Genomic DNA, 17,634 nt, shown 5'->3' with positions numbered 1-17,634 from the left:
CTTCAGTGTCTCAGAAAATACATGTGCATTTTAGTTTTGATTTGTGGAGAAGAGAGGTATGTGTACTAGCATCCAACAAAAAAATGAACTAAAGGGTTGAGATTGTAAGCGTGCTGTCAAATTTTGCTGCTGTAATGATCTTGTAAAAGTAATACCCTTTTGGAAGAAAGGTAAATGCTTTTTTTTTGGTTGCATTTTTTAGTATGCTACTTTATTGTTATTAGTCCTTCAGTTTCTGCACAATGGGTTTCATTCAATTAACAGAGATGTTCATCATGGTCAACAAATATAAAAGCAGTGTGGTTAACCAGTCTTTCGTCTTGTCCCGATTCACATGATTGAATGCACATGCACACATGCGCACTCTCACACACTTTTGCACACACACATACCACAACACACAGTGAATTAGCATACATGAAATAAGAGCACTTCAGTATTGCAGTACCTTTTTAACAACTTTATTTTGCATATGTAACCATTCCATACTGGATGCATGAGTTCCACTTTGTCATTAGATATATCTGTCAGTTTTCAGAAGGGTATTCCTGCACATTATGGTTCTGTATGGTGAGTTGGGTGGTGAGCAACAATGATAATGATAATAACACTGGTAACTCCTGCAGGTGATTGATAACGAGATGCAGTCCCAAGAACGCCTGAAGCAGCAGAGACTGACCCTGAAGTCTCAGGTGGATGACATGGAGGGAGAGATAGGAGAGGTGCGCAAGCGACTGACGGCCCAGCAGAAAGACATCGCCGCCATGCAAAAGTCCATCAACTCCTTGGAAACCAAGCTGGAGCAGAAGAGAGCTGACCGCCACAGTCTGCTGAAAGCCTGCAAGGTGGGTTTGACAGCAATGCCAAAAACAACATCCACATCTCTGCAATAAACATTAGGGAGAAGTGTCATAGTCATTACCTGCATCCCCTTCCCCCAAACAGAAGAGAAGCAAAAGACAGGTACACAATATTTATTTAACAATTCAAAATGTATGTCAAATAGTCAGGTCATGTGCACATAGGGTAAGTTTTGTTTGCTCCCTCCCATCAAAAATGTTAAATGGAACACCGTCCCCTTAAGCTAACCTGCTTACAAGCACCCAAGCCAGGTTATAGTCGAAGGTTTGAGGCATGAAGATTGAATTAGAGTGATAAGCATTCATTATTCAGCTGACAACCCTCAGCACCACTGCAGATCCATGCGATAAAAGTTGCATGTTCAACCAATCACACAATACATAACACTGAGGTCAAGGTCAAACTCTGAGCCCAACAGTTCCATTGGCCAACTGTCACATGCACTGTGACTTCAATTCTGATTCGGTCTTGGGAGTCAATCTACTTCAGCATTCTCCACCCTACCCGACAGTCAGGTACAACTGCTTGTTCATCATATTTATGTTTGTGAGGATGAAAACCTGTCTATCCCTTGATCATTGTGTTTTACCTGTGCTAACAGATGGAGGGGATCAAACTGCCGCTGACCCAGGGTTCAATGGAGGACATCAGCGGGGAGACGGACATGTCTGGGGCTGATGGCACGCAGGACACCCCCCTGGACAGCATGAGCACTCAGGGGGCCAAGGCCATCTATGAGAGAGAGGCTCAGATTCTGGTCAACTACAGTGCCTTGGACGAGGAGTACAGAGAGGTGAGGCACTGGTCATGTCACACTATGGAACACACTTTAAAGGGATAGTTATTTGTTGGATTGAAAGTCTTGTGTATTTGCTTTTGTTGGAACCAGACATCTTTCTTCTTATCATTTTCTGCGGTTGTTTTCAGCTCGTTTTTGGCTTGAAAAGGAAAAAAAAGCATATGTTAGTTGATGGAGGAACTTGTTTGTAGTTTATTCTTTTATCATTTCTCTATTTTAAGACTCGAGCAGTTTTTTGTTTACCATCATCAGTGTTATGCAGTCTGTGCAAAACATGTTTTCTCCATCAGTTGACAGTTGATTTGAGCTTGTGTCTTGGAAAATAATGTCTAAGACTATGTCTACAACCTATATCATTTTTTTACATAAAAATGGGCACAAAATAACCTATTGATTTGTTACGGTTTTTGTTTGTTTTGTGTTTTCTTACAGAGAGCAAGGTTAGACTGATTGCTTTAGAAAATAGACAAGATTGAATGAATGGTAAATACTGTTTGGTTGCAGCTGGATGAACAACATGACATAAAGAAAGCTCAAGAACAGCTGATGAAGACAGTGTCTGATATGCAGAACACATTGCAGAGAATTCAGGCTCCCAACCTGCGAGCCATGGAAAAGTAAGAACCACTGTCTTTCTCCCTGTCGGTGTCTGTCACACTATTTCTTATTTCTGATAAGGGCTAATGCTGTTACATCTGGAACAGTTTTTGCTGTTTTCTAAATGCAGTCATTGCCTTCACCACCCCCCACCCTAAATATCTTTCCCCTGCTCTCTTTCTGCCTTGTCACCCTCCCATCTATTGTACAATTCAGGCCACTTGATTGTTTGAGTTTAATAAAAGCTATTTACTTTTGAAAATGATAATGGATGCTTGAATAGTGAGTTAAAAACAAGTGAACATGGTAGCCATTAGCACACAAAAAGTTATGAAAAAACATTGACCTTGTGTTGACTGTGGCCAAGTGAGCAGATTAGATCAAGGTAGCCAGTATCTATCTTGATCAAGTAAAGTCATGTGGTAGATAAAAGCCACCACCATAGATATCCACAGCTACCTGATTTGTGCTATCTTAGCTTCATCCAGGTATAGCCAGGTATATCTCCTCCAGTTAGGCTGCCAGTATTCATCTTGTTCCCCGTTCTGTGTGCAGACTGGATGGGGTGAAAGAGAGGCTGCAGGAGACATCAGAAGAGTTTGAGAACGCTCGAAAGAGAGCAAAGAAGGCGAAGCAAGCATTTGAAAAAATACGTAAGGAGCGCTACGATCGGTTCATGCACTGCTTTGATCATGTGGCCAACAACATTGATGACATCTACAAGGTTGGTGGCATCCTTATATTGATGTGATCATCACAGATAAATGTCTTTATGGTGATGTCCTTTGTTTCAGTGTGTGTGTGCGCACTTTGTATAGACAAGGGATTGCAGGTAGGTAATATTGTTGAGATTTTTTTTTCGTCACACTTTATATTATGTGTAAAATGAAAACCAGCAAATGGTGGTTTTGAACACCTTTCAGTTACATGTGTAATACATACTTGCAGTGTATCCCACTGGTGCAAGATAAGACTTGATGCTCTTGTACTTATTGTATGACCAAGGTGTGGCTCAGCAGAACTATTTCTCTGAATTCTGAATATTTGATAAATGTCTAGTGAATGGAAACCATGCTGTTTTATAGTTCTCAGATTGATAATTAATCAGTTGTAAATATATTTTTTAGAAGTTGCTGTGATGAGAGTGCTTACATTGTATTTGCAAAAAGAGGTTGTAGGAGAAAGGGAGTAAACAGATTGCCGTAGCCTTCAGAACCATAGTACGATGAATGGGGTGTTGTTTCAGTCGTTGGCCAGAAACCAGAGTGCCCAGGGCTTCCTGGGACCGGAAAACCCTGAGGAGCCCTACCTGGATGGGGTGAACTACAACTGTGTGGCGCCCGGCAAACGTTTCCGTCCCATGGACAACCTGTCTGGTGGAGAGAAGACGGTCGCTGCCCTGGCTCTGCTCTTTGCCATTCAGAGGTCTGTGCACACATTCCAACACCTGTCTTGGTCTGTATTCCACAGTGTATTTTGTGGACTGCCTTTGGCTCTGTCCATTACTCTTTCTCACCATCACTCTCAGTATAGGATAGTGCGCACATGCATCGTTGGTGTGTGTATAGGGGCGGGGTGTCTTGTGTGATTTGTGTCTGACATGTTCTTGTAGGCCACGTTTTGATGTTAAGTACCTTGTAAATATACTTTTCTGATGCATGTAGGTAGCTGTGATATTTCCAGTTAATGCTTATAAAAAAATATATATATATATGAGTGGGAGGATATTTAGATGACATAATATCTGATTAACATTGAGAGGAGTAGCATTATTCAAAGTGCTAATGGGCTCTTCTTTCTTTGTGCAGTTACCAGCCAGCTCCCTTCTTTGTTCTGGACGAGATTGATGCAGCTTTGGATAATACAAACATTGGAAAGGTAAGCACTTGTTTTGTAACTTCACCTGAGTATTGAAACATTGCAGGAGGAAACTTGTTACAAGTCTTTTTATTGGTCATGTGACAAATGCCTTCTACACCTCAAACCACCAGACTTAATTTTTTTAAGCCCCCTCTGTTTTGTGTGTGTGTTGAAATAAGTGAATGTATACATTTCTAAATCACTTACAGTGAACAAACTATAAACCAGTGAGAAGGAACAACCACAACAGCACTCCAGCAGACTGTTCTGGGCTGTTTTCTTCAGTTATGCCCATGTCTGCCTTGGCAGTTTCTTTCAATGACTTCCAAATAGATGAAACATGACAGAATGGAGTGAAAATACACAGACACAGCACGATCCATGAAAAAATATCTCCTTCTAAAAATTGTAAAAGATTTTTTGTTGTTGTTGAAAATCTGTGCTTTTGTAGGTACAGCAGGCATATGCTAAAGTGATAATTATTTGGCTAGTGGGGTCGGTTTTTTTGTTGTTGTTTTGTCAAAATGATGGACATAAGAGAACAATTTGTTTTACATGTGGACAATTCATGGACCACTCGTTGTTGGTGACACAGGTTGCTGCATATATCCGTGAACAGTCCCAGAGCCAGTTTCAGTGCATCGTGATTTCCCTGAAGGAGGAATTCTACAACAGAGCTGATGCCCTCATTGGCATTTACCCTGAGGTCAGTCGGCTGTGCTGTCCACGTTACTTGGTGGTGTGTGGGGTGAAATAATTCAGTCACAGGGAGCAAAGTTCATAGCCCTGTCTAAAACTGGAGATGTACAAAATCATTACAATACAAACAGTGAGAAGACCGTTTGACTGTCTTCCAAGACACAATTTTCTTATCTCCATTTTGATTTAAGTAAAACTGATATTCCTCTTCACACAAACAAATGCACACACACACACACACAAATCCCCACCTGTCCACACTAGTGAAGTGGTGATGAATTTTGTTTGTTTGAAGTGGAGTGGTAGCCTAGTGGTAATGCAGTTACTTTGGAAGTGAGGGGCTTGAGATCTATATATACAAACCAGGATTTTTATTCCCCTCAACTAGACTTTTGAGTAGTGGTCTGAGTGCTAGTCATTCAGATGAAACAGTAAACATAGCTCCAATGTGCAACATGCATTTTGCACACATAAAAGAACCCATAGCAACAAAAAGGTTGTCCCTAGCAAAATTATGTAGTAGTTCAACCAAAACCCTTGCAGCACTGTGGCCATGTGCACTCCCAGGGGGAGCATTTACCCGTGCTTTTTTTTTTTTTTTTTTTTTTTTTTTTTTTCCCCTTAGAAATCTGTTTTGCCAAATAAAGAAGTACGATGCAGTCGTCCTGTTGCTCTCGGTGATGTGCTGACAGTAATATGGTGGTGTACATTTTGTCCTTTTCAGCAAGGAGACTGTGTCATCAGCAACAGTCTGACACTGGACCTGACAGAGTACCCAGACCCCCATGCTGACGAGGAGAGGGAGCGGGAAGAAATGCCCTTCATGAGGTGAAAACACTTGGAGAAGACGTCGCTCAACAGGCAGGGATCAGCATGCTCCTGGGGCAGTTGTCTGTTCTGGGGAAGTGCATTGTTTGTTGTTTTTTGACAGCCATGCGGAATCTGTTTTGTGTACAGAACTGAAGAATTGATGTCCTGTGTTAATGAGCTCCAGAGAAAATATGACAAAGTCAGGACCTGACAGAAGGTTAGGACATGATCTGGCAATAAGTTTTGTCCACAAAAGCAAGTTCTTAAGTCAGTTGGTGCAAATCATTTATCTCATGAAGTCTTTGTCGACAGCAGTGTGAGACAGATTTGTCAGGCCACCAAATACAAAATGATAACATGTAATTTTGACACTCAAATGAAAGAGAAAAAATCTCCAGCTCCGTGAAGTACCAATGAATACACAGTAGATGTGAGGAAGAGCATGGTTTGCATTTCTCAGAGCATAGGTTCATTGATGTGTTTTGAGGTAATGCATGTGACAGGATTTCATATTGCTCATTGCAGACTGTTGATTTTGTCACAATTTTTGTCAGACATACTAGGAAGAAGTGGGAAGGACAAGAAATGAAACAAGGAAAAAAAAACCACTTCCCCCTCTTCATCACAAGTTCTACTGAAGGCATTTCAACAGCCAATGGCAAGAGGCAGCTTCCTTTTTCAATGTTGTTTGTAGTCCAAGAGTTCAGAGTTCAGTTTTTTAATATATGCATTCTTCACCAGATTTCTCCAGTGTTCTGTTGTTTGGTGGTATTCAATGATTCATACTGTGCTTGTGTCCATAACTGAAAAGATTGATATTGTAAAATATTTATGAGTAACAGTAATAATATGTCTTAGGTTTGGTTCCTGCATTATCAGTTTATCATAGAATAATTGTTGATCAAAAATTTAAAACCTACAGTATGACCCCCAGAATGGAATACAGATGATGAATTGGCAGGGTAAAAAAGCCTTTTCGCAGATACAACTGAACATGAACGTAAATCAAAAGAAAACACTTATGACATACTACATAATGCCCTTTAAATAATTATATGGCATGACGGAAAGATAAGAACTGATGCATATTCTATGCTCAGTGTCATGTTATTATTCATATCTGCATATTCTTGATGATCAGGAAGGCACCATTACCTCCACCACGGGAAGTTGTATGTCACATTTGCCCTAATATTGCAGGTTCACAGTTTTCATACGCAAAGATGGTGTTATGGTGAGATTTATTCTTAGTCACAGATTTAAAAGAGAAAAGAATAAGGAATTTCACCAATGTGTTCATCATTTAAAATCATTGAAAATAAGTCTTGTTGACAATTCCTGATCGGGTAATAACTTTGTGGTTTTATCAAAACAGGAGAGAAAAAGGAAAGGGGGCAGGGGGGTGAAGTTTTATCACGTTTTTTTTTTTTTTCTTCTCGTTTAATATTTAGAATTATTGTGTTATGTTTAAACTTCACATTGTTCTATGGAGTAGATGTTGCGTTTCTGGTTACATCTTTTTTCTTTTCGTTTTTTGTGATGCTTTGTCCATTTTGTCATATGTTCTTGATGGCGAATGATGTTTTCCTTTGCAAATTCATTGCATTTGTACATCTGTTTATCTTCTAGGCTTTTATCTGTGAATAATGTATCAAGAACATGTTTCACATGGACTGACGGAGTTATCAACATTTTGTTCGTACAGAAGTGGTGGTGTTTATATTGTATTTTTTACTTTTCTGTTTTAAACCAATTCCACACAGTCATTGTAGAGTTATCATGTCACTGCACAGTTGCAGCATCACTCAATTTCACATTACACACTGTAGAATTACCATGTCTGCAGTGCAGTTGCAGTAGCATTCAGTTTCACATTGTGTACAGAATTAACATGCCAGCAGTGTAGTTGCAGTAACACCCAATTTCACATTGTATACAGAATTAACATATCTGCAGTGTATTTGCAGTCTCACTCAATTCCACATTGTACACTGTAGAATTAACACGTCTGCGGTACAGTTGCAGTAGCACTCAATTCCACATTGTACACTGTAGAATTAACACGTCTGCAGTACAGTTGCAGTAGCACTCAATTCCACATTGTACGCTGTAGAATTAACTTGTCTGCAGTACAGTTGCAGTAGCACTCAATTCCACATTGTACACTGTAAAATTAACACATCTGCAGTACAGTTGTAGTAGCACTCAATTCCACATTGTACACTGTAAAATTAACACATCTGCAGTACAGTTGCAGTAGCACTCAATTCCACACTGTACACTGTAAAATTAACACATCTGCAGTACAGTTGCAGTAGCACTCAATTCCACATTGTACACTGTAGAATTAACACGTCTGCGGTACAGTTGCAGTAGCACTCAATTCCGCATTGTACACTGTAAAATTAACACATCTGCGGTACAGTTGCAGTAGCACTCAATTCCACATTGTACACTGTAAAATTAACACGTCTGCGGTACAGTTGCAGTAGCACTCAATTCCACACTGTACACTGTAAAATTAACACGTCTGCAGTACAATTGCAATAGCACTATTACAAACTTGAAACTGTGGAACAGACGGGTGTATGGACTACACAGTGAATCCTAGCATCAGCAAGGACAATTCTGTTCAGTTGTGACAGCTCAAAAACGGGTTTATGGGAGAAACTAATTTGATTTAATCAGTATTCCTGGCTTATAGCCACAGGGATGAGACCATTATCTCTGGACTTATGTGTGGGGACAGTTACCTCTGCCAGTTTGATTCTGGCAACAATAATCTGTTGAGAGTGATGCAGATGGGCCTGTCTAAACTAAAGGTGTGTCAAGGGCTGGGAGATTTGGAACACTGTTCTCAGTTATTGGATAAGCTAGATCAGACTTTCCCAGCAGTGGTTTGCCTTATTGGCAGCACTGTCCTTGTTTTCTCCCTCACAAGGAAGACAGGAGACAGTGCTCCGGTCCTGGACCAGAGAGGCGACTCCACAAGTACAGGAGCAAATGCTGGCCCCAGAGCTGGGATATATTAACAGTCTTTGCAGCACCAAGTTCACTTTTATCTTGTTATACAATGACATTAATTATTTAAGAAATGGTTAGGTTATAATCAGCATCTTGTAAGACAACTTTTGTTTTAAGTGTGGGTTTTTGGGTTTGTTTTTTTATATCGTATTCTACTCTTGCTTTTACGTTCTGTTTGATAGTGCCAGGAAATGTACGTTTCAAAGACTGGAAAGTTGGGTCTGCATACGTGAGGTTTATGTTTATACTAATTATTGATGCCAGTGCGTACATTTGGAGTAGCGTGAAACTGTTAATTTTAGTGCTCAGTTTATAATAATAATTGACACACGACATCCATTTCACGGTCAGTAATTCTACACTCTAAGTTTTTGTATGTTCAGTGTTTTCGTTGATAGCAATTGTTAATGTCAGTTCCCATTTCTGTTAGCGCAGTGTTAGTTTCAAGGATTCTGTGCAATAAATGCATCAGGAGCCATTTCAGTTCAATACCTTGCATTCATCTGTTTTTCTCATTCCACTTTGGACAAGATTTTGAAATAAGTGGACAGGAATGTGAAATCTACTATCTGACATCAGAATGCCATTGAATAATTAGGATTCCAAAGGTGCAGAGTACACTTTCAAGTACTTGGGATATCATGCATTGAGTTGTTTAGCATGCCTAATGTAGGAAAATTCTTCACACAAAGAAACTTGATGCTGCAAAAGATTGTTTATGTAAACCAGCCTTGTTGCGCAGAGAGTTATGAATATTTCTGGATACTGTCCAAATCAAATTACTTTTAAATGAACAAAATCAACACAGAAAAAAAAGACAATCAAGCAAGAAACATGTCCTTTTTTTTTTTTATTACACATGACAAAACACAAAACTTTTGGCAAGAGTTCAGCAGCTATGCAATATTTTCATAATGCAATGTCAACATTTACTGAAATGAAGTTTGCTTCCTAACATACTTAATTTTCTGCAAACTAGTGCCGGGTTGCAACTTGCATGAGGCAATCTTTGCAGTGTTAAGTTTGCTTAGAGTTAAGAATGTTCTTAAGTATATGGAGTTTGAGTTAGGAACATTCTTAACAATAAGCAAATTTAGCACTGCAAAGTTTGCTCATGCAACCCACCCCTGAACACTGCTCAGTCAACCAGTGATAAAACAGAACAGCCAGCCAGTGACATTTCACAACTCCCAACTTAGCCAATGAGGCAACAACAGCAAGCCGATGAAAATTATGAATAAAAAAATATTTTTAAATGAACAAGGGTAACAGTTCGAGTTCAACTTTTGGCTTAAATTATTTGTCCTTGCACCACCAATATCCGGAAAAATAATTTTCCTACAGTTCAAGTGTAAAATCATAATCCAAAAGACCTCCTGTCAAAATTGAGTTTTCCACATCCATCTACACAAAATTCTCAAAATGGCAGCCTCAATGACTACTCTAAGCATAAATTTTAGTAAAGATTTTTTTCTCAAGATACCCAATTTGTTTTAAAAAAGTATTGGACAAGCCACTGCCTAAAATCTGTTTAAGCCATAAAGCCAAACCACTTCATGTCCCCCGAGATCTAAACAATTCCCACGCTACCTCAACCCTAAGTTATTAATTTTTCAGTACGTTTATTGCATTCTTATCAACAAATTGTCACCAACTGCATACAAAAGGCATAAAGCACATCACCAATCACCATGGTGTAATATTGCATTCTGAAAGTTGTAGTCCAGAAAAAAAAAGTGAACACACAGGGCTGTTAAACTGAACCAGCTGACAGGCAGTGGAACAGCTCATGCGCGCGCACACACACAAAGTAGGCAGGACTACTCGTAACAAATAGTGCATGTGCACACTGGTAGACCAGCCTACTCAGAACATCAACAGTACAAATAAACCACTGTATAGAATTTTTATATATATATATACAGAATGACAAACTAAATGTCACTGCAGCCAGTACCAGTGAGAATCATCCCACACATGCTTTTATCTGCACAAAGCCACAGTCTGCAGACATGACAACCTTCCCATCCCCCCCACCTTGCCTACTTTGCACATGAATGTTTATCACACCTGCCTAGTTCTAAAATTTAATTTCTACAATTGAAGCTCCCAGACCATAGTACTACATGTGAATGAAAAAGCTGCTAACTCCCGATCATAAAACCTTTAATTTCGTTTCACATTGTGCTCAGCTCACCAAGTGTTCTTAAACACTTGCAGGGCTTGCTGAAAAAACAATTATGTCATGCCAATACTGAAAGCATCTACACTTGCACAGAAAAATGGCACTGAAGAGGCAGCACAAAAGTGAATCTAAACCAGAGGTGGGCAGAAATGAAAGCAAAAATGGAAGTCATTGTGTAAAAGCAGGATTAAGAAGAGGACCTAAATGTTCGTTTGTGGAAATGTTGCCAAGTTTACACAACTGAAGACATCCATTACGCAACTGAAAACTGGGGTTCTGCTTCAAAAGGTATTTTGGGATCTGACGGGTTTGATGTACATTTACCCCACCACCATCAAAGAAGCTTTAAAAGCAGCTTAAATGACCAGAGATGCCAACCCTTCTGATCTGAAATTTTTTTGAACACTCAGCTGAACAGTCTACTTGACACTGGTTCAGTATAAATGCACACACAATGGAGTTTGGCTCAACTTTGTTACCTTAGACAATTAGTGTGACCCACCCACACAAAGTACACCACCTGTGTCGCAAATTAAGCTGCTTTATGCCCTTAACTCTCTCTATTCTGCCGATTACTCGGATTAGCTCCCCTGACCTTCCACACATACAACCCATTTGTATGCTTAAGAAATAAAATCACCAAAAAGCAAATGTTAGAATTTATGAACCGAAAACTTCAAAACTGATCACTACAATAACAAGCTAGTTGGGGACAAATATAAAACTTCCTTCTTATGCTATCATACAGTGAGATGATGAAAGTCTCCATATTTTTTGTTCGAAATTTGCATGCACTAATGACTTGTAAACCAATCCAGGAAAGCACAAAGAGTTTGAAACAGATTAAATTCAGAATGTAAAACAGCCACAAAGGGCCCATTCATCTAGTTGTGACAGACGAAACTGGGTCAGACGCCACTGTTGACACGCACTGTTCACATGAAAATAACTTCTGCTCACGAGCACAGCAACACACACTGCATTTATTGGTCACAATAGAGAGTGGAAAGGTCGGTTAAGATATTCTTAGCTCATAACATCATTATGGAAATTAAATGTCACTCCAAAAATTAAAAACTATTAAAGGCCCTGATCGGGGACCGTCTGAAATAGTTATAAAAAAGTAGGGACCCTATTGGGGCCTTTCGTCCGGAGTGGGTCAAGCTGGACAACAGTGAACTCAACAGAACAATGTCAGTGCAACATCACAACAAAATAAGTGAAAAATTAATGAGAGTTGGTATAACTGAATGACGCTCTTCCATGCATATTTGGACCATGAAAATACTGACGTCTTGGTTATCCAAAGAAACTCTACATAATGCTTGATTAATGCCACAAAGAAGCGTACAATTGCAAAATACAAGTGAGTTATCAAATGCCATCAGATCTACTGGTCATGGAAAATTAAATATCACATCTTGGCAATCCATTTACATCGTAATGAAACAAACTCTTACTGATCATACACAATTAAAGAAAGTGAGCATCAACTTAAACTTGTGATCTCACATAAACCTGTTTCACCAACAGATGTTTTGAATGTTGGTCCAAGACACAACAGATTTCTCCACTAGGATAAGAGCAACACTGCAGGGTAGAACTAATTTCTTTCCCTAAATCAAACTTGATAATTGTTTTGTATAATTTTGTCAGGAACAGCTCTTTTTACCACAAATTCTTTTGCACATCACACATTCTTCTCGCTGGACCTACATTTTCCAACGTCGAAACCATCTGCATCCATTACAATGTCTGATGGAGGAAGAACAAATCACCATGGATCAACCTGGTTTGAGCTTCATGGCTGGCTTGCAAAAGTGATCTTAGCAGTGCTAAGTGTACATGGCCGTAAAAAAATTTCAAGGCCTTGTTTGCTTAGTGTTCATTTTCCAAGCAAAGTTAAGCTTGCTTTGTGGCAAGATTTTACCATAGTCCATTTTATACTTAATATTTACTACAAAGCAAACTTCACAGTGCAAAGATCATTTGTGCAACTCCGCCAAGATCTCTGTAAACTAGGTAAGTGTTCTATCCACTTTTCCAAAGTAATTCATTCCACATCACTCAAATCTGTAGCAAACAATTATATCAACAAATATTAAACTTCACTGATGAAAACAGAATATGAACTAAATGGCAATTATTGGTCTGCCACATTCAGCCATCCACCACGACACTTCCAAGCAAAGAAACTACCGGCACTGTCAACTTACACCTGAACAGGTTTGGGTTTTTTTAATATACAAAACAACTGGTACAATGGTGGTGTTGAATATTCATCTGCACATGTACTACTTTCAGCAAACTACTTTTATGCAAAAGTAACACATAATGCCATCTTGTCATAAATATTCAAACTGACCGACTCCATCGGAAGTGGAACTCATCAATTCAATCTCCAATGCTTGTATGAGATCATGGGCATCTCTTTGGAAGACAAAATTTTCCAATTCTAACATATAACTTACGAGTGCTTAGCAGAACACAGATGATGGGTTGAAGCAGACATTATGTCCCAGCTTCAGTGGGTTGAACATGTAGTCTGCATAGTCATTTACCAAAAATTGTCTTCTCCAAGCTGGCCTGTGGCCAGAGAACATCTGAAGACCACTAAAGCACTTCAATGACTGCCTCACAGCTTCCATTGTGACCTGCAGCATTCCAATTCTCTGGTGGGAAACCCTTGCCACGGACTTCACAGCATCTGGCGACTGGCTGTCTACAAGGGAACTCTTGGGTTGGAGGAGAAACATTCTGAGGACCTCAACCAGAAGTGTCCATCCCGCAAAGAGAGATGAGACCTATCATCTGCTGTTGCCTGCCCACAGTGTGGCTGCATTTGTGTGTCAACCTCTGGGCTGCATTCCCATCTCCAGAGTCACAGACTTCATAATTCATGGTGGACATCCATGATCATGAACTTTAATACACAGCGGTGGATAACAGCACACCACCGCATAAAGGCAGGCCTCTCGATGCCTATCCATCTTAAACTGTAATGGTAATCAAAGGTAATTCAACAAAGCATGTGGTTCAAATAGGACCAAGCTTTGTGTCAGTTGTATGGTTGCTTCTGACGCCTACACAAGTGGTGTTGGCCGAGTCTAAATGTTGGAACTTGTTGCTGGTGGCTGTTGAAGAAATTGCAACTGTTTATCTGTGGAAGGATTTGGGTCCTTGTGATGAAGCGACCTGTGACGGAGGTCATCAGCAATCTTGTCCAGGTGGAGGGCAGTGAGGTGCTGGAGCAGGTGCTAGTATATGATGACCCTATATTTACAGGTGTTGTAATTATCATCAGGACTTGCTAAAAATTAAAAAATTTACAAGCAGATACACTAACACATATATTACAGGCATGCCTACTGTTACTGAGGGCCCCTATTTGTCCCAGAAAATTGATAAAATGGACAGGGTGTCCCGGAAATATGCTCATTTGCTGCATGCACCAGAAATCAAAACATTTGAGCACAACATTTTTTTTCCGAAGTATTTAGTGGGTACAAGTGTACCTTTAGATGGCTTTCCGACCACTGCCGAAGACACTTCATTAAGACTTATGAAAATGCTGCTGAATATTACCAAAGCCACTTCATGAAAAGCTGGAACTGTCTGAACAGTACTGAAACAATTTTATGACAGTCCACTCGATTTCCATCACCAATGAAGTAACTTTGACAAGATCAATGTGCATGCGGGTAAGCACCAACTTTCTGAACACAGACAACCTTTTGAAAGTGGAAGCAAGATGGCATTGAGGAGAAAGACATGATTTGGATGATCGTTCTAGCCTGAAGAAAAAGCAAGTGAAGGGTTCACAGACCTTCAGGAAAGAACACTCTGAGAAGTGGCCATTCATAAAGCCATGGAGGAAAGGAGACACAAAAACTTTTTGCCACATCTGTGCTATTGACTTTTCTGTAAAATCGGGTTGCTGAGATGACTGTCGACGCCATGTTGAAACACTTACAGACAAGCATATGAACAACAGGAAACAGCAGGAACAACAGGAGCAAAAGAAGAAGATCACTGGATTTTTTCCAAGCACTGCTACAACCTCAAGCTCCATGGAATCGGTCCTGGAGACACAAACCGCCTGCTCAGAAGTGACGATGGACTTGGTCATCGAACTCAGTTTACCGATGGCCTCACTTGACAAAGTGACGAAAGCTATGAAGTTGAGGTTTCCAGATTCCAACACTGTGAAAGTTTCAGGGCGGCTGCAGCAAAGGAACAGCCATTGTAAAAGAAATTGCTGCGAACACATCACTCAGCCTGGAGGAACGTATGACAAACTGGCCATTTACCATATCCACTGACTGAAGCAACAACAGGGGAAGCACCAAACTGTTCCCACTGGTCGGTGGTACAGTTGAGCTGGAAACTTTGGAGGTGTGATCAGATGTTCTTGCCGTTCGTGATGGTTCAGCAACAGGTGAGTGTATTTTATTTTCCACATATGTGCCTCATAACCATATTAAATGAGAATCACAGAGTATTTGTAAAATTTAGCAGTGTTGCCAGACAGAATATATATCTGTATGCTCTGGCATACACCCCTAGCATGCAATTATTCTCATTGTGAGCATATCAGTTCTATGCATTTCCTAACACCACAACATTCATTACATAACCTTCTCTCATTTCACAATACCATTCACTACATAAACTTTAGATATAGTTTGCTAAAGTATTTGTCATGATCCATGATTGCAGGTGAGCAGATCTTCAGACTCATCAAGAATGAGCTTGATACTGTACACCAGATTCCTTGGGAAAACTGCATAGCTTTGGAATCTGACAGTGCCAACATCATGGTGGGGAAGAAGAAAAGAGTTTACGGGCACCTGCTGGAGAAACACCCTCAGATGTGTTTGCTATCTTATTCACATAGCTGGGAAATGTTTCTCTCTCCCTCTCTCTCTCTCTCTCTCTCTCACACACAAACACACTGAAAGAGCTCAGTCCCATCAATCATTTCCTTTGTTAATATTACTGACATATGTAATCTATTTCTGTGAGCAATGTTTTTTCTTTCATGAGTCATTAGCCTTTTTCCAGTACACACTTATGATTTTTGATTGTATTGATGTTGATTTTCATAACAGTCATCACTGCCCATTTATTATAAATCTGCTTGCTTACATTTGAGTGAAGACCAGGTTCTGACTGAGGTCTTCTACTACCTGGATAAAAGCAGCAAGCAGGCAGCCTTCAAGGACATGCAGCTACTGTATCACCTGCAGCAGAGCAAGATCCTCAAGCATGTCTCAACCAGATGGCTGAGTGCTGGCAAGTGCCTCCCGCTACTCATAGACAACTGGAATGCTTTGTACAGTTTCTTCAAGGCAGAGGAAAAGAATGCTGTTGGCTCCATCGAACAAGAAAAGACCAAAATGCTCAGGAAAACCTTCCAGTCACCAACCAACAGGCTGTACTGCATGTTTCTTCTGGATGTGATCAAGGTCTCTGAGGTTGTCAACACAGCTGCGTCTCATGAAAGCAAGCCTTGAAGGTCTTCTGAGGGAGCTGCTTGTAAGATTTGTCAAACCATCAGCCATGATGTACAAGCAGGTGCTGGATGTTGACTTCAGTGCCACATACAATATCAAAGAGAACCTGGATCTCACAGGAGACAGAGCTAGAGAGTTCATTGCCAGAGCAAAGGAGGTTGACCTGACAGAGGAGAGGGTGGCTGAGTTCTATGCCAGTGTACAGCAGTTTTTTTCCAGGCCAGCTGTCTTTACATCAAGACCAAACTGCCCCTGACTCTTGAACTTCTGGAACATGCCAAGGAGCCGGATCCAGCTAAGCAGGTGACCACCAAGTTTGCCTCTCTTGAGTACTTCTTGAGGAGGTTCCCAAAGCTGAAACCACCAGAAGTGTCAGTGGCTGACATCCAGCTGAAGTTTGCCAAGTATCAGTGTCGCGACATCAGGCAGTGCATCAAGGATACAGAGCAAGTTGATGCCACGTGGGGGAGATAAGCAAGCTGCAGGAGGACAGAAAGCCTATCTTCAAGCTGCTTCCCACCATCATGGTATCACTCCTGACCATCCCCCACACCTCTGCACAGTGTGAATGGACTGACTATCGGGGCAAGATGGGACATGAAACCCTTCAAGTCTTGGTTGTTTCAAAATCCAGACCAGGCTCAGCAGTGGAGAGACATTACAGCAAAAGTGAGCTGCCAGAACTGAACAGTGCTTACTACAAGTCTCTTCAATCCTCCTGTTCCTAAACATCGATTGAATTGTGTTGGCTGTTGATGCCAAGCTTTGAGGAGAGACGGGTCACCGTTCCAGCGTGTGTGCTGTTGGGTGCCGTCAGTGTGTGTGCTGTTGGGTGCCGTCAGTGAAGTTGTGGGGCGTTTTCCTTGTCACCCCCTTCTTCGATGTCAATCTGTGTGGGTCTGTGTTTCACCCTGGGCCAGTGGTGTGCCCATTTACCTGGTGACAGATTTTCCTGTTTCCCTCCCTTCCGTGCCACTGCCTTCAACAGATCTCCATGACAACTCTGGGACGGTCCTCGTCCCCTTTCTACCTTGTCCTTCCCAAAACTTCCTCACTCCCGCTCCCACTCCTCACTTCCAACGTACCCTTTCCCACTTTCCCATTGTCCCTCTCGCCCCGACCAACCTCAGCCATCAAACCAGCAGGAGCTGGCAGTCTTTAGCCGACGGGAGGAGTTCTAGTCCTGGCAGGGTTGTTGAACTGAACCAGCGCTACAGTTGACAATAGGACCGTATTGGAACTGTGCTTTAGTTAAACAGGAAGGGGGGGGGGGGTAATTAAGT

The 17,634-nt window shown here is 40.9% G+C and overlaps 2 protein-coding genes across 2 annotated transcripts in view; both read left to right on the top strand.

Annotated features, from left to right (window-relative positions):
* Positions 1-7,291, top strand: part of LOC143284763 (structural maintenance of chromosomes protein 1A-like) — a 29,926-nt gene extending 22,635 nt beyond the window's left edge. The window contains exons 20-27 of the mRNA XM_076591734.1: positions 627-845; positions 1,463-1,654; positions 2,165-2,277; positions 2,813-2,981; positions 3,504-3,682; positions 4,066-4,135; positions 4,713-4,823; positions 5,541-7,291. Coding sequence (XP_076447849.1) covers positions 627-845; positions 1,463-1,654; positions 2,165-2,277; positions 2,813-2,981; positions 3,504-3,682; positions 4,066-4,135; positions 4,713-4,823; positions 5,541-5,648 — 1,161 coding nt within the window. The 3' untranslated portion in view covers positions 5,649-7,291. The remainder of the gene's footprint in view (positions 1-626; positions 846-1,462; positions 1,655-2,164; positions 2,278-2,812; positions 2,982-3,503; positions 3,683-4,065; positions 4,136-4,712; positions 4,824-5,540) is intronic.
* Positions 7,292-7,400: 109 nt separating this feature from the next.
* On the top strand, positions 7,401-17,626 carry LOC143284765 (uncharacterized). Its single transcript, XM_076591736.1, has one exon. The coding sequence runs from the start codon at positions 16,061-16,063 to the stop codon at positions 16,349-16,351; it is 291 nt and encodes a 96-aa protein (XP_076447851.1). The 5' UTR covers positions 7,401-16,060; the 3' UTR covers positions 16,352-17,626.
* Positions 17,627-17,634: the final 8 nt, after the last annotated feature.

Source organism: Babylonia areolata, chromosome 8 (genome assembly GCF_041734735.1).
Source record: "Babylonia areolata isolate BAREFJ2019XMU chromosome 8, ASM4173473v1, whole genome shotgun sequence".
Classification (NCBI taxonomy): domain Eukaryota; kingdom Metazoa; phylum Mollusca; class Gastropoda; order Neogastropoda; family Buccinidae; genus Babylonia; species Babylonia areolata.
Note: the sequence above shows the minus strand (reverse complement) of the source record. Positions and strands in the feature narration are given on the sequence as shown.